The 25,759-nt window shown below is 49.3% G+C and overlaps 2 protein-coding genes across 7 annotated transcripts in view; one reads left to right on the forward strand and one right to left on the reverse strand.

The window, feature by feature from the left end:
* The window catches only part of ABCC1 (ATP binding cassette subfamily C member 1), a 133,700-nt gene extending 127,511 nt beyond the window's left edge, over window positions 1-6,189 (forward strand). For 4 of the 5 annotated variants that reach the window (XM_049699592.1, XM_049699594.1, XM_012533272.3 and 1 more), the window contains 2 exons: window positions 747-941; window positions 1,516-3,205. In XM_049699592.1, coding sequence (XP_049555549.1) covers window positions 747-941; window positions 1,516-1,624 — 304 coding nt within the window. In that variant the 3' untranslated portion in view covers window positions 1,625-3,205. Of the gene's footprint in view, window positions 1-746; window positions 942-1,515; window positions 3,206-3,228 lie in introns of those variants that run through there. The other variant, XR_007472257.1, reaches the window with a different exon arrangement.
* Window positions 6,190-10,444: 4,255 nt separating this feature from the next.
* Window positions 10,445-25,759, reverse strand: part of ABCC6 (ATP binding cassette subfamily C member 6) — a 56,242-nt gene continuing 40,927 nt past the window's right edge. Inside the window, exons 23-31 of one of the 2 annotated variants that reach the window (XM_004270146.4) lie at window positions 22,559-22,869; window positions 20,253-20,452; window positions 17,853-17,979; window positions 16,648-16,749; window positions 15,637-15,783; window positions 13,596-13,754; window positions 13,335-13,501; window positions 11,290-11,484; window positions 10,445-10,974 (exon numbers count right to left, since the gene is read on the reverse strand). In XM_004270146.4, the coding sequence (XP_004270194.1) occupies window positions 10,866-10,974; window positions 11,290-11,484; window positions 13,335-13,501; window positions 13,596-13,754; window positions 15,637-15,783; window positions 16,648-16,749; window positions 17,853-17,979; window positions 20,253-20,452; window positions 22,559-22,869 (1,517 nt within the window). In that variant the 3' untranslated portion in view covers window positions 10,445-10,865. The remainder of the gene's footprint in view (window positions 10,975-11,289; window positions 11,485-13,334; window positions 13,502-13,595; window positions 13,755-15,636; window positions 15,784-16,647; window positions 16,750-17,852; window positions 17,980-20,252; window positions 20,453-22,558; window positions 22,870-25,759) is intronic. The other variant, XM_049699595.1, reaches the window with a different exon arrangement.

The following is a 25,759-nucleotide window of genomic DNA, read 5'->3' on the forward strand; positions in this document are numbered from 1 at the left end:
CCCAGCTGCCGTGGTCCGTCTCCCAGGCTCCCCAGGATCCACCCATGATCCAGCAACTGAAGTGTTAATGCCTGGCGCAGCAGAGATCCTGTGCCTCTGTCACTTACCCATCACCATGACAACCAAGCACCAAACCTCAGGTGTGTTCAACAAGAGCCTGACCGCTCACACACTGGGGCGGTCAGCCAGGCAGCTCTGCTAGTCTTGGCTCACGCACATGGGTGGTGGCCGCTGGCTGTAGGCAGATCTATTCGGCCTCTGCTGGGGGCAGTTAGATTCTGCCCCGTGTGTCCCTCATCCTCCAGCAGACCAGCCCAGGCATATTGTCATGGTGATGGCAGAGGTGCAAGAGTGAGCAAAGCCTGGTGTGCATTCCCATTTCAAGCCTCTGCCGGCCTTATGTTTGCCAGCATCCCATTGGCCAAAGCCAGGCACGTGACTGAGTCCAAAGTCCGCAGTGAGGGGCCCCACAGAAGGCATGGATATGGGATCATTTTTGCTACCTGTTATTTTGGATAGCACCTCTGAGCCCTGTGTTGAGAATGATTCTGAGCCTGCTTCTAGCTCAACGGGAAGACCATTCTGATTGATTAGTGATGTCTGCCATGGGCACAGATGTGGAGAGTGGAAGTGCTCTCCTGGTCTAAGCAGCACCCAGTGTCTCTTCTCCCTTCTCACAGTTCAGGCCTAGGCTCAGGGTCAGGGTGGTTTTGACACTGTTTCCTGGTCCTTCTCTCCCGGTCAAGCGTTGGGCAGCGCCAGCTTGTCTGCCTGGCCCGGGCCCTGCTGAGGAAGACGAAGATCCTTGTGTTGGATGAGGCCACGGCGGCTGTGGACCTGGAAACGGATGACCTCATTCAGTCCACCATCCGGACGCAGTTTGATGACTGTACCGTCCTCACCATTGCTCACCGGCTCAACACCATCATGGACTACACGAGGTGATGCCCTGGCACAGAAGGCCTCTGGACCTTGCGGTCCACCCCAGTCACCCGTTCATTCATTCATTCATTCATTCATTCAACACTGTCGTTATGCCTAGTGACAGCCTGAGCTGGTGGAACGTCTCTTTGTCCTGGTTAGTACCAGGCATTTTTTGACATCACTCAATCATTTATTCAGTCAACACATGTGTGGAGTGCCTGCCACATTCCTGGCTCCGTTCCAGGCACTGGGGACTGAGCAGGGATCTGTCAGACAGGGAGCCTGCCTAAGAGACCTTACAGATTAGTTGGGGGCTGGGTGCAGAGACAGACAATAAACACAGCAACAAATGGAATTGTGCTGGGAAGGAAATATAAAAGGTGATAGAGAGTACTGGAGGTAGCATCACAGGACATTGACATTGACTAGAACTGGGGTTGAGGATGGGCAGCCAGGTGGAAGGCTACTGTAACAGTCCTGGCATAGGGTGTTAGGGGCCTGACCCAAAGCAGGGACTTGCCCAGGTGGGCTCTTGGGGCACGAGGTGCCAACCCCTTCCCCACCCCTCATGTCTGCGTCCCCTCCTTGCAGGGTGATTGTCCTGGACAAAGGGGAGATCCGCGAGTGTGGTCCTCCCTCCGGCCTCCTGCAACAGAGAGGTCTCTTCTACAGCATGGCCAAAGACGCTGGCTTGGTGTGAGCCCAGAGCTGGTGCAGCTGCTCAGAACTGCAGGGCCGACATGCCAGCAGCCAGGGATCAGTCGGCATCCTTGGGAACCCAAGCCTCGCGTAGACTGAAACCAAAAAAAAAAAAAGAACAACCCAAAACCAAAACACACAGAAAGCAGCCACCCTCTGGCCCCCTGCCTGGAATTGGCTGTGAAGAAACAGGAGAGACACAGGGATGCAGTGCCCCCAAAACACGCACATCCTTGCCTCTGTTACCCCCACAGACGCACACATGTTCTCACGCCCCTGGGAGGGCACATGTGCTCTCCGTGCTCTGTGGGGAGGTTTGGGCCGCCAGACTTCCAGAGAAATCGGTTGCATAAAACATGCTAGTGACCAAATCCAGCCAACTGCCTCAGACCTCTCCAGCCGAAGTCTGCAGGTTCCAAGCTTTCGAGAAGCTCCCTTGTCCCCGGCACCTCTCTGTCCTTGCCTGGCTCTACCCAGATGCTTGTTTCCCCAAGGCTGCAGTTTGGAGGTGAGGGGCCTGGTGAAGGTCATTTTCACTCTCAGGCAGTGTCCTGAGGGGCATGGACGCGCTTCTCACCAGCCATCTGGTCTTCTGGGTGCTCAGACGTGGGAACCAGTGTCACAGCGCTGCCTCCACCGGGACTTGCTTCATGGACCAGAGGCCGCATGTCTCCCAGTGCTTCTCGTTGACGGGACTGGGCTGGCCTCCGGGTGACCTGGCCCTGGAGCTCCAGGCCGGGAGAGCTCTCTCAACGCCGACTTCCCCGCTTGACTGCTCACCTCGTCACCCGCTCCCGTCTTTGCCTTGCCTTCCTTCCTCCCTCTTTCTACCTGTAGCTAGAATGGGTTTATGCCTTCAGGTGCCCGAAAGAGAAGACCTGGTCATGGTTATTCAGCATTCAAAGCCAAGAGCGCTGGTGCCTCCAGGTGTGAGCAGTTGGTACTGAAAAGAGCCCCGTTGAGTCTCCTCCTTGTTCTTAGAGTTCAGTTTCTCACCCGGGGCCTCTGGTTGGCTGTCAGGGGCGGCGGGGTGGAGAACTTGACTTACGGTTACTGAGTCTCTTCTGGGACAAGAAAAGAACCCATTCATGAGTGTCAGTGATTTTCTTTTTCTTTTTTTTTTTTTTAAGTACTGCTCTAGGGAGAAAAACAGTCTCAAGACTTTAATTTCTTGGGAGGAAGTACTGGGCCGAGGAGCAGCATCCCAGGGAAAGGCCAGGTTGGCTCAGCATCTGGTGGTTGGTCCCTGTGTTCCTGGAAGGAAACGGGCAAGTGGGGTCCTTTCTTCAAAGCCCTGTAGGTCCCTTGATTGGAGACCAAAGTGAGACCCAAAAAGCAAAGAGAGGTCACGGCTGCCCCAGGATTCATGCTCGCTATGTGAATTACGTTGCTGACTTCAAGCCAGAGAAGCATCTTTCTTCTTTTGGGTGGAAATACATATTTATTTTTTGTAAGTTAAACCATTATTTCACATTAGATAAACCAAGTGTTTCTTGGGGATCTTTTTGTAATGACTTACACTGGAAACGTGAACATTTGCAAATAATTTGCAGTTAAAAAAAATATTTTATTTCTTTCTAAACGACTGTTCCATTTTCTTTCTAGCGAAGGTTCCTGCCGTCTCTCCAGGAGTCGGGATGGGGCACCCTCTCATCTGCTGCTGTTCTTTCTCCTTGGCGAGCATGTTGTTTCTAGCGGGAGCTCTTGGAATTGGGAACCTAGAGATTAAGAATCAGGTGGGGTTTGGTGGGGAATCGGTGTAGCACAGTGGACAGGGTCCTGCCCTTGTCATCTGCAGGCTGTGTGACCCTAGGCAGGTCACTTAGTCTTCGTGCCTCAGTTGCTTCGTCTGTAAAATGGGGCTGATCCCTGCCTCCTGGGCTTGTTGTGAAGATGAGCACTGATGTGTGTGTTACGTGCATGGCCCAGGTTGGGTTCTAAGACACAGGCGAGGCAAACATCACACATGGCAAGAATTAGCCTTGGAAATCCCTTTGTGGTGTTAGGCCAGGCTAGGCTATGCTGCAGTAACAAATTGGCCATAAACTCTTGGGACATGAATACAAGGGTGTATTTCTCATATATTTCTTGATGAGAATCAGGCGCCTCTCCTTTGGTACGATGACTGACAGATCCAGACTGTTCTGGTTTTATGACATCGCCTCTCGGGGGCTGGCTTCTGGGTCACCACAGCTGGGGAAGGGAAGTTGTGGACGACTCACACCCACTGTTACGTATCTCAAACCAGAAATGACACAAGTCAGTTCCACTCACAGCCTGTTGGCCAGAATTAGTCACATGGCCCCACCAGGCCACAAAGGAGGCAGGAAATGCAGGGACACATAAGGAAGGAAGCCCCTTCCTGTGGTAACTGATGTCATTTCTCAGTTTTGGATAGTGGGGGAGGAAGACCGGGGTGTTGGGATCTGAGTTCGTATTGGTGAGTCTGGACAGTGAGGAATGCCAGGATTTGGGGAGCACACACCCCAGGACCATGCTCCAAGGACACATGCAGGTGGAGCGGCCAGCGCTGGCTGCGTGTCCCCTACCCGCCCCCCGCCTCCAGGCTGCCTTGTCTGAGGAGCTGGGAGGTGAAGGTGCTCAATGAAAAGCAGCTGCGAGGTTGTCACCCTTAGAATGAGAAGCACTTGGATGTGCCTTGTGGGGAGTCGACTTTAGATGTGGGTGTGTTTCTGTCTCAGGGCCTGGCCCTGAGTATTAAAATCCTGGGTCAGATGCTAAATGAGTGTGCGATCGGCGTGTGCCTTCCACGTCAGGAAGAGGGGCGGGTGCAGCATTAACCCTGAAGAGAGTGAGCCAGGGTGTGGAGGGGGGTGGGAGGGGGCCTGCACACCTGCTCTTCCAGGTGAGTGCCCCAGCGCCATGGAAGAAGGGGAGAAGCAAGCTTTGTTGTGCACCTGCTGCGTGCCAGGCCCGGGGCTCAGCGCTTTGCACAGCTCTCCTCGTGGGAAAGGAGCCCCGGGCCAGAGAGCATCCCCAGCAACGCTTGCCTGCTCACCTCGCTGCTCTTCTTCCAACCTCAGGGTCCTCTCTCTCTTCCCAGACGTCTGCGTCACCTGCTCCTTTCCCTATTTGACAGGGGCAGCTCTGTGCAAGCAAGGCTGTAATCTCTTTATTTCTTGCTGAAGGCTCATCTCTAGAGCAGGGCATGTGGCACGTGCTTAGTGACTGCATTCTCCAACCTGGGACTGTGCTGTCCCTGTGCCGGGCCGGAACCCAGAGTGAAGTCACTCGGGCCCTAGAACTTGCCCTTCCGGAGTTGCAGCTTCCTTGCTGGTACAACTGGGATCTTTGTAGCCACCTGGCCAGGTGGCTGTGAGGATGAAGACAGCCATGCCTTGCCCTTAGGATGCCTTCATATGTGGTGATGCCGTCCATGCATTCATTTGTCTGTTCATCCATCCACCTATTCATTCCCTCCATCCATCCAGTCATACAGTCAGTATCTATTGACCCCTCCTACGTGCTGTGTACCACGCTGGGTGCGAGGGAAAGCACAGCCAATACAAATGCACAGATCTCTCGTCTCAGTTCAAGAAGGAAAGGAGCCCTTTCCTTCCCTTCTGGTGGGATTCTAGAGTGGAATTCAGCTCTTATCCATGAGCGATGTGCTAGAGCTAAAGGAATGTGCGAGAGGGAGTGTGGTACAGTGGTTAGGACGTGGGCGGCTCTGGCACCAGCCTTCCTGGGTTCAGATCCCTACTTGCTTACACTCTGTCTCAGTTTTGTCACCTGTAAAAGGGGCCTAATGATAGTACCTTCCTCAGCACAGCATCCTAGTAAGGTGTGGGGTGACTACTGGAAGCTAGTCACCCTCCGATTGTGAGGATTAACTGGGTGACAGGCATTTAGAGCAGGGCTTTGTGTTTGCTGTGACCAGTGGGACTCGGGTGAGGTTTAAGGACTTACCGAGAGAGGCACTGACCAAGGAAGGTCTGTACACAGCTTTCCTGCCTCTTAGCTGTGCTCACTCGCCAGCCAGGCGCTGCTGGCAGGAGCCACAGCCAGAGGATTAATGGCCCGGGTGGCCCGCGGGCTGATGTCCAAGGAGCCATGGGGTGGGCCCAACATCAGCCTTGTTAGTGGGCTCTTGCGGGCGCTGGTTCCACGGCCCACACTCTGCTTCCTGGCAAAACACCTCCCTCCATGAAGGAGGCTCTTGTGGCCCTGGAACAACACCACGTGACCATGCCAAGCACACAGCTGCCACCTTTGCCTGCAGTCGCTCTGCCAGGGCATCAGCTGACTCGGCTCCAGGAGGAGACATGAGAAGTGCTGTGTCTGGCCTCTTCCCGCGCCTCGCAGTAGGACAGACACCCACACAAGATGACTTGGACTTTGGTGTTAGGCCCAAGGGGAGATCCCCGCTCTGCCACTTACTAGCCAGGTGGCCTTGCCAGGTCACGTCCACTCACCGAGCCTCAGTTTTCTCATCTGCAAGATGGAGCAAAATCACTAGTAATGATGGCATTTTGTTGGCATGACAGGGGGTGGGCAAGGGATGCAGGCCCCTACCCCATTTTGAAGGTATCAAAATGAACTATGGTCACATCTTGAAAAGGGGAGGCAGCCATGACTGGACCTGGATTTAGATTCCTCTGGGCCGAAAACCCTAAGTCAGGATGGACAATCAGAAAGTCCCCATGAGGTTAGGAGGTCAATAGGCACAATGAAAAAGTGTATACAGAACAAAGATGACAACTCAAGCCTTAAACTATTCAAAGGAATATAGAAAAAAAAAAAAAAATGTCCCCATGAGCTGTCTGGGACAGGGCAGGCCCTGTGTCCGGGCAAGTAGGTGTGTGTCCACGGGCCTCTCCTGACACACCAACACAGCCGTTGCCCAGTGCATTATTGATGGCGGAGACCCATGACTCAACTGGCAGTGTCTGGAGACATTTTTGTCACAACTAGAGGAGAAGGTGCTCCTGGCTTCGAGTGGGTGGAGGCCAGGGACGCTGCTGAACATCTGACAGTGCGCAGGATGCCTCCACATGGAATTACCCGCCCCGCCTATCAATAGTGAAGAGGTTAAAAAGAAATCCTGTTGTATCTACCCTCCTCTGCTGTCCCTCAGAGGCCCGTAAACACAACAGTATCAAGAACAATAGCGAACGGTTATTGAGCACTTACTTTGTACCCTGCTCGGCTCCGACCCTCTCTGAGTATTAACTTGCTGTCTCCCAGCTGCAGTGCCGGGCGTCAGTGCAGACCCCTGGGCAGCCATAGTTATGATCCGGGGATTTGTCTCATTTCTCATGCTGTGCTTTTCAGCTGTGTCCCTGTGACCTCGGGCTTGGCTACTTCAGGCTCTCACCTCTTTCCTGGTGCCTGAAGCCATTTTTATTAGAATGCTGATCGCTGTCACAAACGGCCCGAGCCTTGTGCACTGTGTACTGCCCTTCATTGAAGCAAGCGCTGGACCTTGACCCACCCCTGACCTCGGCCTTCCAACAGCGTCTCCCCCACGGTGCCTGGCGGGTGGAAGTGTGACCAGAAACGCCCGAGGTGTTCCAACAGCTGCTGGGGCAGATTTAGTCCCGAATAAACAAATGGATGAAATGCACCAAATCCTGAGCAAATTCTCCCGGTAGGGCCCAGGAGACGTGGCTCTTCTCATCTCCCTTTTGGAATTGAACTGTGTGCTGGGCGAGGGCTTGTGCCCGGAGAGGCCCTTCCCTGGTGTGGGCTGTGGCTTGTGCATCTGTTCAGACATGATGCTCCCTGGAGCTCATGCATGAGGGTGAAGTAGCAGTTCTCAGTCCTGGCTGCACGTTGGAATCATTTGGGCTGGAGACCACACCAGTGGTTGTGAGGGCAGGGGGAGGTGGGTGTGGTTACAAAATGGCAATTTGAGGGGTCCACATGGAGACGGAAGCAGTCAGCATCCCGACTGTGGTGGTGGATGCAGGAACCTGTACGTATGATGCAATTACATAGAAGTAAACACACACACACCCAGTGAGTACAAGTAAAACTGGGGAATCTGAACAGGATCGGTGGATTGTACCAATGTCAATTTCCTGATTGTGATATTGAGCTGTCGTCTTTTAAGATGTTACTGTTGGTTTCTCAGGTGAATTCTACCAAACATACAAAGAAGACTCACACCCATCCTTCTCAAACTCTTGCAAAAATTTGAAGAGGAGGGAACACTCCCAAAGATATTCAATGAAGCCACCATCACCCTGATACCAAAACCAGATAAAAAGACCACCAAAAAGGAAAATTACAGGCCAATATCTTTGATGCATATAGATGCAAAAATTCTCAACAAAACATTAGCAAACCAAATCCAGCAACACATAAAAAAGATCATACATCACAACCAAGTGGGATTCGACAAAGTGGGATTCGACAAAGTGGGATTCACCCAAGTTCACAAGGACGGTTCAACATATGTAAATCAATGTGATAGGCCATGTAAACAAAAGAAAAGGCAAAAACCACATGGTCATCTCAATAGATGCAGAAAAAGCATTTGACAAAATTCAACATCCATTCATGAGAAAAACTCTTACCAAAGTGCATATAGAGGGAACATGTCTCAAGATAATAAAAGCCATTTATGACAAACCCACAGCCAATATAATACTCAATGATGAAAAGCTGAAAGCCTTCCTGCTAAAATCTGGAACAAGACGGATGCCCACTCTCACCTCTTCAACATAGTATTGGAAGTCCTATCCACAGCAATCAGACAAGAAAAAGAAATTAAAAGGTACCTACATTGGAAGGGAGGAGGTAAAACTCATTATATGCAGATGATATGGTATATAGAAAACCCTAAAGACTGCACACAAAACTGCTAGAGTTGATAAATTCAGCAAGGTAGTAGGATACAAGATTCACATACAGAAATCAGTTGCATTTCTTTACACCAAAATGAAATATTAGAAAGGGAATATTAAAAAAAAAAAAACTTTTAAAATCACAACCCCAAAAATAAAATACTTAGAAATAAACCTCACCAAGGAGGTGAAAGACTTATATGCCGAGAACTATAAAACATTAAAGGAAATTAAAGATGATTCAAAGAAATGGAAAGATATCCCATGCTCTTGGATTGGAAGAATTAATATTGTTCAAATGGCCATACCACCCAAAGCAATCTGTAGATTTAATGCGATCCCTATCAAATTACCCATGACATTTTTCACAGAACTAGAAAAAAGTAATCCTCAAATTCATATGAAACCATAAAAGACCCAGAATTGCCAAGGCAACCCTGAAGAAAAAGAAAAAAGCAGAAGGCATAATTGTCCCAGACATCAGACAATACTACAAGGCTACAGTAATCAAAATGATATGGTACTGGCACAAAAACAGGCATATGGATCAATGGAACAGAATAGAGAGCCCAGAAATAAACCCACACACCTACAGCCAATTAATCTTCAACAAAGGAGGTAAGAGTATACAATGGGAAAAAGAGTGTCTTCAGCAAGTGGTATTGGGAAAGTTGGATAGTTGCATGTAAGTCAATGAAGTTAGAACACATCCTCTCACCATGTACAAAAATAAAATGGCTTAAAGACTTAAACGTTAAGACATGACACCATAAAACTTCTAGAAGAGAACATAGGCGAAACATTCTCTGACATAAATCGTACCTATGTCTTCTTAGGTCAGTCTCCCAAGGCAATAGAAATGAAAACAAAAATGAACAAATGGGACCTAATCAATTTACAAGCTTTTGCACAGCAAAGGAAACCATAAGCAAAAGGAGAAGACAACCTACAGAATGAAGAAAACATTTGCAAATGCTGCAGCCAACAAGGGCTTAATTTCCAAAATAAACAAACAGCTCATTCAACTCAACAACAAAAAACCCCAAAACAACCCAATCCAAATATGGGCAGAAGACCTAAATAGACATTTCTCCAGAGAAGTAATACAAATGGCCAATAGGCACATGAAAAGATGCTCAACATTGCTAAATATTAGAGAAATGCAAATCAAAATGCGGTACCACCTCACACCAGTCAGAATGGCCATCATTAAAAAGTCTACAAATAACAAATGCTGGAGAGGATGTGGAGAAAAGGGAACCTTCCTACACTGTTGGTGGGAATGTAAGTTGGTGCAGCCGCTGTGGAAACAGTATGGAGGTTCCTCAGAAAACTAAAAATAAAATTACCATATGATCCAGCAGTCCCACTCCTGAGTATATATCTGGACAAAACTATAATTCAAAAAGATACATGTACCCCTATGTTCATAGCAGCACTATTCACAATAGCCAAGACATGGAAACAACCTAAATGTCCATCGACAGATAAATGGATAAAAAAAGATGTGGTACATATATACAATGGAATATTACTCAGCCATAACAAAGAATGAAATAATGCCATTTGCGTCAACATGGATGCAACTAGAGATTATCATACTAAGTGAAGTAAGTCAGAAGAGAAAGACAGATACCATATGGTATCACTTATATGTGGAATCTAAAGTATGACACATGAACCCATCTATGAAACAGCATCATGGACATAGAGAACAGACTCTGCCAAGGGGGAGGGATGGAGCGGGAGGTTGGGGTGAGCAGATGTAAGCTTTTATATATGGAATGGATAAACAACAAGGTCCTGCTGTAGAGCACAGGGAACTATATTCCATATCGTATGATAAACCATAGTGGAAAAGAATATTTTTAAAAAGAATGTATATATATATATATGTATGACTGAATCACTTTGCTGTACAGCAGTAATTATCACATTGTCAATCAACTATACTTCAAAAATAAAAACGATGTTCTTATTGGGGAAAAGTAGAGGGTACACAAGTAGTTTTCTGGATTATTTTTTACTGCTTGTCAATCTACAATCATCTCAAAATAAAAGGTTACTCTGTAAAAGGTACACACACCATTGTTCCAGCCCCAGGGATTCTCATTTCATTGGTCTATGGTGGAGCCTGGGCACAGGCAGTTTTTTGGGGTCCCCAGGTGAGTCCATTGGGCAGCCAGGGCAGAGAGCTGCTGTCGACTTTGGCTCCAGGGTAGATGGGGCTGGATGAGCCCTGATCAGGCTGACCTGTGGGTTGCTGTGTCCTCTTGGGTCTGGGGTGATCGGGCATTTTCTCCTCCCAGAGAGCAGAGAGGGGTCTAGACTCAATTCCATGGGGCCACTGATGACCCCGGGTCACTGTGTCTCCAGGGCCTGGCAGACTCTCCGGGTTGGTGGGGCGGGAGGAGGATCCAGGGGCTGGGCTCAGACCAGGCCTGACTCCTGCGCCAGCCTGTAAAACAGGCCCCTCTGGGCCAGCAGCTGGGCTGGGCTGCCGCTCTCTGCCACCTGCCCCTCGTCCATGACCAGCACCCTGCAAGGGAGAGGGACACAGCCAGCTCTTTGGACCCCAGCCCAGGGCCTTGGCCGCTCTGAATGCCCAGTGTGTCTGCTCTAAGCAAGTCTGGCCTTCCACGCGGCTTACTGACCCCGACAGCCCAGTTGGAAGCATCTGCTGGGCATGTGTCTTCGGGCTTATCCTTCCCCTGTGGGCATCAGTCTTGCCACCTGTACAGCGGGCACTTCATAATCTATTCCAGTGCCCTTCCAGCTCTAAACCCTGATGCCTTCCTCTGCCTGCAGGGGTGCCCTGGGGGCCAGCTGGGAGGGGTGGGGTGTGGGGGCCTACCTGGCACAGTCCAGAACGGAGCGCAGGCGGTGGGCGATGAGTAGTACCGTGCACTGCGCAAACCAGCTCCCCAGGGCGGCCTGCATCTGGCGCTCCGTCCCCGGGTCCACAGCAGCCGTGGCCTCATCCAGGATGAGGATCTGGGTTTTCCGGAGAAGGGCACGTGCCAGACACAGGAGCTGCTTCTGGCCTAGGCTGGGAATGAGTGGGACAGGCCAGATGTTTGCACATCAGGACTGACCTGCAGGGGGTGCCCACAAATGTGTCCTCATGGCAGCTGCGGGAGTGGGGGATGTGTGCCTGTGTGTCCCCAGACGTGGGTCCCTAGTCTACAGAGCTGGTAGGAATCCCCATCCTGCCATTTTTGAGCAGAGTGACATTAGGCAAGTCATTGAAACCCTCTGGGCCTCAGTTTCCCCATCTGTGCAATGGCTATCTCTGTTTCTATTCTGTGGTCTTCACTATGTGCCAGACACATCCTATATGCTTATGTATATTAACTCATAAAGACCACAAAGGTAGGTATTGTGTCAATGAGTCCTTCCACACTGGGTTGTGAGTATAAGACAAATCATATAAAAGCCATGCATGTCACAGAGTAAACCCTTCTTTTACTCGAGTTACAGATGAGAAAGTTGAGAGTCAAGGTCACACAGTCAGTGAGCCCCCAGAGCCTGGAGACTCAAGGGTGTTTGGGGCTGTTTCCTGCCATGTTCAGCTTCCTCAGAGTAAACCCTTTAGGGAACCAGGACCTACTACGGCCATGTGGGTGTCAGGTGCCTGGGCTTTGCTCCAGACTCACCACTTATGGGGTAGGTGAGTTGGCAACTCTCAAGCCTCAGATTCCAATTCTGTGAAATGGGATTAGTGAAAGTGCAGCTTTGAGGATTAAAGTGAATATTGAAATGAATATTTCTTACATGCCAGGCACTGTTGCAACAACTTTACACATAGCACTCATTTAATCCTTGCACAGATAGGCAGGTTCTAACTATTATTCCCATTTTACAGATAAGGAAACTGAGGCACTGAAGATTAAGCAACCTGCCCAAGATCCTACAACTATGTCTATGCTCCTGGCTACCAAGCCCTGCTGCCCTTCTAGTGCCATTACCACCCACGGTCCCTCACCCTAACATCTTCTGGGTCAGGTGGGTTTTAGAATCCAGAATGTCTTGACTTTTAAAAAGGCACACACCTGTATATCTGTGTTCACAGCAGCACTATTCACAATAGCCAAAAGGTAGAAACAACCCAAGCGTCCATCAATGGATGAACGGATAAGAAAAATGTGGTCTATCCATACAATGGAATATTATTCAGCCTTAAAACTGGAGGAAATTCTGGCACATGTTACATCATGGATGAACACGGAGGACATTATGCTGTGTGAGATAAGCCAGTCACAAAAAGACAAATACTATAATATTCCACCTAAATGAAGTACCTAGAGAAACAAAGTGAAATGGGGGCTGGTGGGAGGGAAGAATAAAGAATTGTTGTTTAATGGCTACAGAATTTCGGTTTCACAAAATGAAAAAGTTCTGGAGGTTTATTGCACAATGATGTGAATGTACTGAACACTATGGAATTGGACACTAAAAAATGGTTAAGATGCTATGTGTATTTTACTACGATTTCTTAAAGCTTTTAAAGGCGTACACCCTATGTTACTTGACGACCCCAGTGAGCGTGGGGTTAGCACCCAATATCAAACACAGTATCTTTGCAGCAAAATAAATGCTGAGTGAGATAAATACAGACCAGAAGTAGCCTCGTGTCAGTAGAGGTTGAGTTTTGCCACCAAATAAACTTAGAAACAAATTTAGGAAAAAGAAAAAATATCTCTTGATATTCAGAGATTGTGTTGGAGTTTGGAACGGCTGATGAGGGATGGGATTTGTACTGTGATTAGGAATAGAATGGGGTTGATCATCCTATGTGGGGAGGTGACTTCCAGGGCATATTACCCTGGGGGGGACCTTGGCCACACCTGCCTCTCCCCCAGCATCTCACAGGGTTTGGCTGGGGTGCGGCGACCGTACCTCAGGTTGTCGCCTTGGTCGGCACACTCGTAGTGCAGCTGGCCGGGCAGGCTGGCCACCGCGGCTCTGAGCTGCACCGTCTCCAGGGCCGCCCAGATGGCTTCGTCTGAGTGCTCGTGTAGCATGTCGAGGTTCATTCGCAGAGAGCCGGGGAACAGGATGGGGTCCTGGCCGGAAGGGACAGTGGGTCAGAGCTGGGCCAGCCATGCCTCCCACCTATCCCCCTCCCCCCACCTCTGCCCACCCCTCCCCAGGCCTCACCTGGGGGATGATGGTGATCCTGGACCGAAGTGTGTGCAGCCCCACTTGGGCGATGGGGACCCCGTCGATCCAGATCCCGCCCTCAGCCGCCTCTAGGAGCCGCAGCAGGCCCCCAGCCAGGGAGGACTTTCCTGCCCCTGTCCTGCCGACGATGCCCACCTGCCGGGGGATGGGGGAGTAAGGCCCATTCTGACCAGGCCCGGCCAGAAGGCAGGCCATAGCCCACAGGGTTCCTGGGCATGTCTTTGCTAGATGTTTCCCCTGCACCCAAGACCCATCCATCTATCCATCATCCTTTGAGCATCCATCCTTCCATCTGTCCATCTGTCCACCTGTCCATATATCCATTCATCAATCCATCCAACCTTCTGTCTGTGCATTCTTCTCTATCTTCCCCTCATCCTGATACACCTCTCCCATCTTTTCATCCACTTCCCCACCCTTCCTCCTATTCCTTCATCCTTCCCCTTCCTTCCATCCATACCCTCATCCTTCCCTCTGTCCTTCATCCTTCCTTCCACACACCATCCTTCCATCCATATTCCTATCCTGCCTTCCATCTCTCATCCTTTCTTCCACTCCATCCTATCCATCCATTCATCCTTCCATCCATGCCTCTTTCTTCTTTCCATCCAGCCCCCAATCCCAGCCATCCATCCTTCATCCTTCCATCTATCTGCCCATCTTTCTATCCATCCCCCATCCTTCCTTGACACTTGGTGGGGGTTCAACACTCTTTGTTTAATAAGTGAACGAAGCATGTGTGTCGCCCACTGTATGACAGGCACTCTTTTAGGCACCAGGAATACAGAAATTAAGGAGTCCTTGCTCCAAAGGGCTCACCATCTGGTCTTGGAAACAGTGCACCTGAGTAAACTTGAATACAGTGTGATGAACAAGCACTCTCTATAACCAGGCTCTGGCCTGCAGCAATGGAGGTAAGCATGGAGGTGCTGCTGTTCATGTTGCCTGGGATGGAGGTTGATGGGGTAATCAGAGAAGGCTTCATGGAGGAGAAGATACTTGAGTGGAATCTTGAAGGATGACTAGGAGTTCAGGGAGGGGGAAGATGCCGGGTGAACCACACCAACTGCTAGCCTGTAAGCTCCTCGAGGGCAGCACCATGTACCCACCTGGCCCAGAGGCTGCTGCTCCACAAATGTTGGCTAAGCCCTGGCAGGGCAATGAATGAAGTGGAGAAAGGGCCTTGAATGCCAAGCTCAGGAGTTTGGGCTTTACCAGAAGGAAGCTGGGAGAGAGAGGAAGGTCTGGAGCAGGGAAATGACATGCTCAAATCAAGATCACAGGAGAATAGATTGGAGGGGGTGAAACAGGAAGCTGAGGGCCTGGAGCAGTGGAGGGGAGGGCAGAGAGGAAGTGTCACCAGGTGGGGAGGGCAGAGAAGGATTCAATGAAGCAGCCTGACTAATCATCTGTAAATGAGGTGATATTAGGTGTGTTGTCAGAGTGAAAATGAAAATAATAATGAATAAAAGCATTGGTGAGCACTTCTGTAGCATTTGCTATGTGCCAGGCACTGTTCCAGGCAGTTTCTATGTATTAACCCAGGTAAACTTCTCAACAACTCTATGAGGTTGACATTATTATTCCCACTTTACAGATGGGAAACTGAGACCAAGGCATGCAGTGACTTGTCCAAGGTCAGGCACGGCAAAGCAAGGAACTGAGCCCATGCAAACTGGATAAGTATGTGGAACATTCAGCACCTCACCCAGCACATAGTAGGTGTTCAACTAATGATAGAGAAAGAAGAAAGAAGTTGGGGTGATGCCTCCTCATCTGGGACACCAAGGTGGGTGGGTTTCACCAAGATGGAAGCAGGTTTGGGGAAGATGATAAGTTCCCTTTAGGGCGTGGTGGGTCTGAAGACTGGGGGACCTGAGGTGAGGACGTGGAGCAGGCAGCCGGTGCTCAGGACCTGGACTCTGGGTGATGCCCAGCCTGGCCACGGCCCTGAGGCCTCTCCAGCCGCCCTGTGGCCTGGCCACCACGAGGAGGAAGTTGTAGGTGAGCCGCTCACCTTCTCTCCTGCGTGGATCTTGAAGGACACTCCCCGCACGGCCAGCGGGAGCTCGGGTCGGTATCTCAGCCCAAAGTCCCGGAACTCGATCTGCCCCCCACGAGGCCAGGGGGGCCGGGCCGCACAGGTGGCCGGCCTCCAGGGTGCCTAGGGCAGGAGGGGACATTGGGTCAGAGGAGCCTTTCTCCAGGCTTCTCACAAAAGGGCCTGCCTCTCTGACCCTCAGTTTCCTCTTCTGTAAAGTGGGCTTATTTACTGCTACTTTACAGGGTTGTTATGGGGCATGGAATGCAGCAAGGCTAAAAACAAATAATATTTGGTATAGTGAAAATAAAAAAATAATGATGTTAGCTACTCTTTATCTATTTTTGTTATTAGCCATTATTAATTTTCAAATATTCTCTCTTTCGCTAGTAGAGGTAGACACTCTCCTTTTAGGGAAAAGGGCAAGTCTGTGCAGTGGGGAGACCAGTGCTGCCATTTGCTATTCCTGTGACCTTGAACAGGTCACTCCACTCCCTTGAGCCTTGGTTTCCCCATCTGTGAAATGGGGCTAATTAGAGTGTGGACATGTATTGAGTGTTTGCGGTGTGCCAGACACTGTATGAAGTCCTTTATTGTGGGATGACCTCCTAGTACACCCAGCACCGTTACGTTGCTGCTATGTTTCTCTACTGTTCCTGCTATTCTGTTTCAGTAGTGCTATCGTGTTACTGTTGTGCTGCTGTCATGTTTCTATAATGTTGCTACCAAGCTGCTGTTATGTTACTGTCATGTTGCTGTTACTCCTGGTCCCCTGTCACTCAGAGTGCCCTGCCTTGCCATTCAGAGGAACCAGGATTTGACCTCGTCTCAGACCCTACCCTCTTAACCATTCCTGCCACCTTGGCTGTGACTGCAGTCTGCAGTGGTGGGGGCTCTAAAGCCGGTGGCAGATGTCAACATGGGTCCACCGTCCTCTGCTGTAAGTCCTGGATGGTGCCCGCTCCCCCTCCATCTCTTGCCCATCACCTCCTTGGGCGTCTGGGCGTAGTCCTTCAATCGTTCCACCGACACGATGCTGCTCTCCAGGTCTGTCCAGCTGCGAACAGCCCACTGCAGCGTCTGGGTCACCTGGTTCGAGAAGACACCTCAGGACAGCTTCAGCAAGGCCACCCCACAGGTGAGGCAGGGGCTGGGAGGCGGGACCCGGAGCAGACGAGGGGGCAGAATTTGGCTGTAGCCACAAGGATCCCTCTTTTCCTTTAGTTGAACTGGAGTATATGGACCAGAAAGGAGCCCTCGGACATCAGCTTATCCAACCCTTCTTGAAACAGGTAGGGAGACAGGACCAGAGAAGGTGTGTGGCCCTCTCAAGGACACCCAGCAGGATCCAGCCCAAAGACTTCCATTCAGAGAGGTTTCCCTCCACTTAACACTGATTTCCCACTTGGTACCACACCAAGCTCCTCCCCAGAGTCTGCTCGCCCTGCCCCCACCCCTTCCCAACCTCATTTCCCTCCAGTTTTGTCCTCACACTCTCTCCAGCCACACCGCTTTCTTGCTGTTCCTCTAACACACCAGTCGCACCCCTCCCGCCATCGCAGGGCCTTTCCTCCTGCTGTTCCCTCCACCAGGACTGCTCCTCCCCTATTCCCCCACTTCCTTTAGGCCACAGATCTCAAGCCCCCTTCTCAGAGAGGTCTTCTGGGCCATGCAAAAGAAAAGCACCCTCCCCCCAATCATGTTCCCTCCTGTTACTTGCTTTAGCCTTAAGCTTAGTTGCCTCAACTGTAAAATGAGGACAGTAATAGTACCCCTGGTGGGCTTGTGGGCGGGATTAAATGAGCTAATATTTATAAAGCTCTTAGAACAATGTCTCATTCATAATGAATGCTACTTACATATATGTATATATATATATATTTTTTCCTTTACAGATGTCATAACCTGACATTAAATATTGTTATTAATAGTTAACAAAACGTTAACAATGCACTGGAAATGGACTCTGTCTACTTTATCTCAATGAGTCTTTATAGTGTCTGAAGTGAAGGGATTACTGCCCATTTTTCAGAGGAGCACAGCGAGGCTCCAAGGTCGAGCCTAGGCTCTTGCAGAGCCGTGTCTTCCTCACTGGTTGGTAGTTTGGACTCAGGTCCTTGAAGGTCCCACTGGCAGAGGTCTGTGTCCATTCTGCCCGCACCCCAGAGCCCAGGTTGGGGTGTCGGAAGTACCTGCAGGGCGGCTGAGACAGAGAAGCCCACGAGGCCGGGGCTGAGGTGGGCCTTGCTCAGGACTGCGCACAGGGCGGCCGCAAACACCAGCCCATTCCCCACGAGCTCCAGGTTGGAAGCGAGCCACCTGCGAGGGGACAGGTAAGAGTGGGGTCAGTGGGGCCTCTCTGTGCTACCTGCCTCCCTGGGCACAAGGCCTGGACAGCATGCCGGCTCGAGTGCCCATGGGGTCCCGGCAATGGTCTCCTCCACACCCAGGCCCCACAGTAGGTGCTCAAGTAAGCTCTGCTGTGCTGCCACTTTTCTGTCCCCAGGCTATGCCAAGCCATGTCCCCTGTGTTCCCCCTGCCTGAATCCGACCTCCTTCTTCACATGGCCAACATCTTACCCTCACACAGCCAGCTCAAGCCTCACCTCCTCAGAGAGCCCTCAGGACGACTCCTCCCTTTTATCACTCTGTATAGCTAAACTAGTTAATCAGTCCTTGACTGTCGGCCTCCATCAGCAGGCTCATGAGGGCAGCAACTTTGTCTTTTTTTTTAATTAACTAATTAATTAATATTTCATTTTTGGCTGCATTGGGTCTTCATTGCTGTGCGTGGGCTTCCTCTAGTTGCAGCGTGTGGGGGCCACTCCTTGTTGAGATGCGCGGGCTTATTGCGGTGGCTTCTCTTGTCGCGGAGCATGGGCTGTAGGCGTGCGGGCTTCAGTAGTTGTGGCACGTGGGCTTCAGTAGTTTTGGCTCGTGGACTCTAGAGTGCAGACTCAGTAGTTGTGGCGCATGGGCTTAGTTGGTCCGCGTCATGTGGGATCTTCCCGGCCCAGGGCTCGAACCTGTGTCACCTGCACTGGCATGTGGATTCTTAACTACTGCACCAGCAGGGAAGTCCATCAACTTTGTCTTGTTCATGGCTCTGTCCCCAGGACCCAGCACAGGACTGAGCACGTAGTAGGTTCTCAACAAATACATATTGAATGGATGAGGAAATTGAATTCCTACTTCTTTTTCCTTTTATTGAATTCCTACTTGAGCATTCATTCATGCATTCATTCAGCAGATATGTATTCAGCACCTACTGTGTGCCATGCATGCTGGAGACACAGCCGCAAACCAAACAGATAAAAATCCCTGTCTTCAGGGAACTCTGGGCTTCACTGCGTATAACACCTAGTCCTCTTAACAACCCCACGATGGGAGGACTGTTGTCCCCATTGGACAGATGAGGACACCAGAAGGGTTAGGTACTTGCCCAAGTCCACAAACATAACAAACACCGGGATTTGAAGCCACATCTGCCTGACTGAGGGTCTGCCACTTCCTAGATGGCTGACCTTGGGGGAGTCCCTTCACTTCTCCGAACCCCAGTTTACCCATCTGTGGGATGAAGTAACGTCTGGCTCATTATAGTTGTGAGGATTAAATGAGATACACCCATCGTATATGGCGCAGAAATCATTGACCCTTCCACAAAGTAGGTGCTTTGTAAATGTTTGTAAGGTCCCTCCTCCCTAGGCTAGGACCCCAGGAAGGGGCAGGGCAGGTCACCCAGAAGGCATATGGCATTGAGACACTGCCCACAGCTGCAGGGCCTCATAGCCCCAGCTGGCTGGAGATCTGGGCAGAAAGAAGGAAGGAACTGACATTTATTGAATTCACACCCACTGTGTGCTTGACCCTCTCCACACTCTGGCACCAGACTGACTGGATTCAAATCCTCACTCCACCATGTATTTGCAGTGTGGCCCTGGGCAAGTTCCTAAATCTCTCTGTGCCTAAGATTCATCATCTATAAAAGGGTCTCTGCCTGGTGGAGTTGTTAATAGGATTAAATAAATTAATCCACAGAGGATGCTGAGGACTGTGCTGGGCATGTGGTAAGCACATTACAAGGATTAGCTGTGAGTGTATTTGTTTAATCTCAGTAGCCACTCCATGAGTGCAAACTCACTTTGACAAATGAGGCTCAGAGAGGTTATGTGACTTGCCCAAGATCATCCAGCTAGTAAGTTGCAGAGCTGGGATTTGCACCTGTGTCTGTCTGTGCTCAAAACTTGTGTTCTTATTCTTGCTTAGTACCGAAAGGAGGCCGAGGATGCTTATGTAGCTCCTTTGTCACCAAGGCAACAGAGGCTGGTCTAGTGGCCTGGCAACAGAGGCTTCTTCCCTTTTGCTGACACCTGTACTTCCTGCCCATCTGTGGTTGGGGATCCCTCAGGCCAAGGTCCATCTGCTCACACTGTGAGCCATGTGCACCCATGGGGTCTAGGCTCTGCTTTACCCTCGACTCGCTGTGTGACCTTGAGCAGGCCACGTGACCTCTCTGACCACACAGTATGACCTTAGGTCTCATCCTCTGGGGACACAGAAGGATTATAGGTTCTTCTCTGCCCCCTTCCTACCTGTCAGCCACCAGCCGCGGGAAACTGACTCTCTGGCTTTCATCCATGTGTGCGTCGTTCTGAGCCACAAAACAGCCCTGGACCCGGAAGGCCCTGACCACTGCTCCGCCCTGGAATGTCTCGGCCACATGGGAACACACGGATGAGTACCTGGCTGATTCCAGGCGTCTGAGCTGGCATGAGCTGGCCACATACAGGCTCTGAAGTGGGACAGTGGGGAGCAGAGAGGTCACAAACACAGAGATACAGTTTGAGAAGCATAGGGAGCTCTGTTACCAGCTTGCTGTGTGACCTTGGGTCAGTGGCTTCTCTTCTCTGGGCTCCAATTTCCTTGTAGAATCAGAGTTCCATGGGTCTTTTTAAAAATCACCTGAGAATCTTCAAAAACTCCCAATGCCTCACCCCCGAACTATTGAATCAGAATCTCTGGTGGCATCAACCTCTCTGGTGGCATCACCTTGGCCTTGGAATTTTTAAAAAGCCTTCGAGTGATTCTCATGTACGGCCAGGATGGAGTCTGGTCTATTTACTATAGACCTAGTCTATAGTAAATATCTCATTCTCAGCTCTAAGGCCAACTGCTTCACTTAGGGCCAGTCATTGTGGGAACAAAGCCACAAAGGGCAAGGAAGGCAGCTTGACAAGTCAAATTCATTCACTTAACTCGAAGGTTACATGCCAGGTGCTGCGAACACCATGACGCACAAACAATATATATCGTTATTTGGTTTGAGGTTGGAAGCTGTGTGCGGCTGGCAGGCAGGAAAGAACCTGCATTTGCTGATCACCCAGGCTGCATGCCAGGCTCTTTCCAAATACAGTTGACCCTCAAACAACATGGGCTTGAACTGCACAGGTCCACTTATTTGTGGATACTTTTCAATAGTAAATACTACAGTGCTACGTTCTGCACTTGGTTGAATCTGTGGCTATGGAGGAACTGTGTATGCAGAGGGCCAGCTATAACTTCTAAGCAGATTTTTAATTGCAAGGAGGGTCAGTGCCCCTAATCCCCACGTCGTTCAAGGGTCAACTGCAGTATTCAGTCATTGTGAGGTGGGCATTAGGGTCGTTCACAGTTTATAGGTAAGAACACCAGAGGCTCAGGGGGATTAAGCAGCTGGTCTAAGCCTCTATAGCAAGCAAGTGGCAGGACCTGGATTCAAACACATCTCTGTCCGACTCCAAAGCTCTAGAGAAGCAGTTCCTCCCCCAGGTCAAGAGGCTATAGAAAAGACTTGGGATAGTTGTGGAGGGCAGCGATGGCCATGGTTTTTGTCTGGCTACCATGTTTTGTTTTGTTTTTTCTACTTCTGATTTTTGTCTGGCTACCATGGTTTCTTCTACTTCTGATTTCCTTGGTGGGGATGGGGGGTTGGCGGTCAATCATGAGACCTGATCATGGAGGTAGTCACATGACACAGCCCTGCTAGGCAGAGTAAACTATTCCTTTGGTCACAGTGATGAGCTCAGGGATGACACATGCCTCATGAAAGGCCAATCAGAATCTTCCCTGGGATGGATGTGTGAATGCTGAGCTGGAGAAAAGTTGCTTTGTGTCGGGGGTTGCTGAGGTGGGAGGCTGTGAGTATAGGGTTGCAAGGGGGCCATCAGACCTGCCCCCTAGAAAAGGAGTGTGTGCAAAGTTAGGCCAAGCAGAGCTGAGCCAGTGATTCTTAAATATTAGCATGGATCAGAATTACCTGGAAGGTTCATTAAAACCCAGATTTCTGGGCCGCAGCTCCATAGTATCTGAGTCAGTAGGTCTTGAATGGGGCCTGAGAATGTGCATTTCTAACTAGTTCCCAGGTGAAACTGATGCTGCTGGTCTGATACCACACTTCAAGAACCACTGAGGGAAGATATGGAAAGAGTGACAGCGTCCTAGTAAGAGCTGACCCCCTGCACCCTGGGAGCATAAGCCATTAATTCTGTTCTTGTGTTTAAGCTAATTTAAGTTGGTCTCTGGTTCTGGCAACTGAAAGAGTCGAGCCTAATACAATGGTCTTTGAGAGCTTGCAATGCCTTCTTGGTTTCCAGATCACTGAGGAAGAGATAGCTGATTTCAGCAACAGCAGCAGGATAAACTGTTAGACGTTAAGAACTTTGATGTGAACATTTGGGAGACAGAGATGAGAGTAAGTGTTAGAAACAGACTGTGGTGTCTCCGTCTCTGAGAATTCTTCTAGGGGCAGCTCCTAGATGTCCAGCTGGGCAGAACCTCTTACACTGAGTCCTGCCCAGAGACAGGGGACTGGTGGAGGTGACCTCGGCTGGCCCCAGGAGCCTCTCCAACCTCCCCTTACCTGAAACCCAGCATAGAAGAGCAGCAGTGGCACGATGGCCACGACAGCCAGCGGGGTGGTCACTGTCACCACCAGGCCAACCTCCAGGAGTCCGAAGGCATACATCAGTAGAGACCGGAATTTGTCTGGGATGTCCACGTCTACTATGTCTGTCTCTTTGGAGAAGCGGTTCAGCAGGTTCCCAATGGGCGTCCGCTCAAAGAAGCCAATAGGAGACTGTGCTACGTCCCACAGGAGCCCCCGGAAGAGCAGGCTGGATGCCCGGATCCCTCCTAGGAGCACTGTGGCCATGGATGCAAAGAGCCCGATTGCTGGGGAGAGAGAAGGGGTCAAGGCATAAGGGCTGGAGACCCCCATCACCCTGTGGTGGCTATGTTATGAACTGGCCACCCTGATTTATCCTTTGATGGGACCACCATGCAGTGGGTTAAATAGTGTCTCCCCCCAAATTCATGTCCACCAGGAACCTCAGAATGTGACCTTATTTGGAAAGACAGCCTTTGGGGCTTCCCTGATGGCACAGTGGTTGAGAGTCCGCCTGCCGATGCAGGGGACACGGGTTCGTGCCCCGGTCTGGGAAGATCCCACATGCTGCGGAGCGGCTGGGCCCGTGAGCCATGGCCGCTGAGCCTGCGCGTCCGGAGCCTGTGCTCCGCAACGGGAGAGGCCACGCGTACCGCAAAAAAAAAAAAAGAGGGCGTTTGAAGATGTTATTAGTGAAAGAGCTTGAGGTGAAATCCTGGATTTAGGGCGGCTTCTAAATCTGATGACTAGTGTCCTTATAAGAAGAGGAGAGGACACACAGAGACACAGAGAAGAAGATGATGTGAAGACGGAGACAGAGACTGGAGTGATACACCACAAGCCCAGGAATGCCAAGGATGGCTGGCAACCAGCAGAAGCTAGGAGAAAGGCATGGGACAGTTTCTCCTTCAGAGCCTCCAAGAGGGACCAATTTTTGCTGACACCTTGATTTTGGACTTCTGGCTTCAGAACTGTGAGAGAATAAAAATTTCTGTTGTTCTAAGCTACCAAGTTTGTGGTAATCCGTTTTATGGCAGCCCTAGGAAACTAATACACCCCCTTCCTCCCAATGCCAATCTGTGTGCTTGGAACGGAGCTAACTTCACTCTCTGTTTCTGGGGTGGGGAAAATTTCATCCCTAGCCAATCCGAACCATTGCAGTTGGCTCGGGGTGAACACATGACCCAAGTCAGGCCAATGAGACCTGGGACTCTGCTGGGACTTCTGGGAAGAGGTACTCACTTTGTGGGATACTATGTTAGCACCAGGGGAAGTAGCCTGCCTGGACAGGAAGCTATCATAGAGGAAGAAAATGAAGCTAATCTTCCAGTATTTGCTGGACCCGTGGATCCAGCCATACCTCAAGCTAGTTACCTATGGATTCCAGTCCACAAGCCAATAAATTCTCTTGTTGCTTAAGCTAGTCTGAGACATATAGTTTTAAATAGTTAGTATATTATACCTGTATAGTTTGTAGCTATATTAACCTCAAATAGAGCAGACTTTAGAGTAAGAAAAGTTATCAGGGATAAAGAGGGGCATTACATAATGATAAAGGGGTCAGCTACTCAAGAAGACTTAACAATCCTTAATGTGTATTGCCTAACAAAAGGGCATCAAAATATGTGAGGCAAAAACTGATAGAACTGCAAGGAGAAATAAATGAATCCATTATCATAGCTGGAGATTTCAACACCCCTCTATCAGAAAAGGCAGAAAATCCAGCAGGGAGAAAATCAGTTAAGGACAGAGATGAACTCAACAACACCATCAATCAACTGGATATAATGGACATAAACAGACCACTTCATCTAACAGCAGCAGAACACAAATTCCTAAGCTCACATGAAACATTCACTAAGATAGACCACAATTCTGGACTATAGAATACACCTTAACAAATTTAAAAGAAGAGAAATTATACAATGTCTGTTCTTAGACCACAGTGGAATTATACTAGAAATAACAAATACCTGGAAAATCCCCAATACTTGAATATTAACACATTTCTAAGTAACACGTGGGTCAAAGAAGAAACCTCATGAGCAATTTTTAAATATTTTGAACTAAATGAAAATAAAAACACAACTTATCAAATTTTGGGCATGTAATAAAAGCAGTACTTAGAGGGAAATGTTTAGCACTGAATAAATATATATTAGAAAAAAGAAAGCTCTAAAATCCATCGTCTAAGCTTCTACTTTAGGAAACTAGAAAAAGAAGAGAAAATTGAATCCAAAGTGAGCAGAAGAAAAGAAACAATAAAAATTACAGTAGAAATCAGTGAAATTGAAAACAGGAAATCAATGAAACCAAAGCCTAGTTCTTTGAAAAGATCAGAAAATTGATAAGCTTCTAGCCAGGCTAAGAAGAAAGAGAGAAGACACAAATTACTAATATCTGAAAAAATTTTAAAAGGGACATCACTACAGATCCCATGGATATTAAAAGTATAAAAAAGGAATACCACAAACAACTCTCTGCCCATAAATTTGAAAACCTAGGAGAAATGGACCAGTTCCTTGATAGACGCAATCTACTAAAACTTATGCAAGAAGAAATAGACAATCTGAATAGGCCTATAACTATTAAAGAAATTGAATTGACAATTAATAACTTTCCAAAACAGGAACTGCCAGTCCCAGATGAGTTCACTAACAAATATTTAAGGAGAAATTATACCAATTCCCTACACTCTCTTTCAGAGGGTTGAAGCTGAGGGAATACTTTCTAACTTATTCTATGAGGGCAACATTTCCTAATACCAAAATCAGACAGACAGTACAAGAAAACTGTATAGACCAATATCTCTCAAGAACGTACATGTAAAAATCTTCAACAAAATATTAGCAAATTAAATCCAACAATGTATGAAAAGAATCGTACATCATGAACAGGTGGAATTTACCCCAGATATGCAAGGCTGCTTCAACATTTGAAAATTTGGGACTTCCCTGGTGGTCCAGTTGTTAAGACTCCGTGCTCCCAATGCAGGGGGCCCGGGTTTGATCCCTGGTCAGGGAACTAGATCCTGCATGCCACAACTAAAGATCCCGCCTGCGACAATGAAGATCTTGCACGTGGCAATGAAGATCCTGCGTGTGACAACTAAGACCCAGTGCAGCCAAATAAATAAATAAATATTTTAAAAATCTGAAAAATCAATTAATGTAATCT

The sequence above is a fragment of the Orcinus orca genome, chromosome 16, assembly GCF_937001465.1.
Source record: "Orcinus orca chromosome 16, mOrcOrc1.1, whole genome shotgun sequence".
Taxonomy (NCBI): Eukaryota; Metazoa; Chordata; class Mammalia; order Artiodactyla; family Delphinidae; genus Orcinus; species Orcinus orca.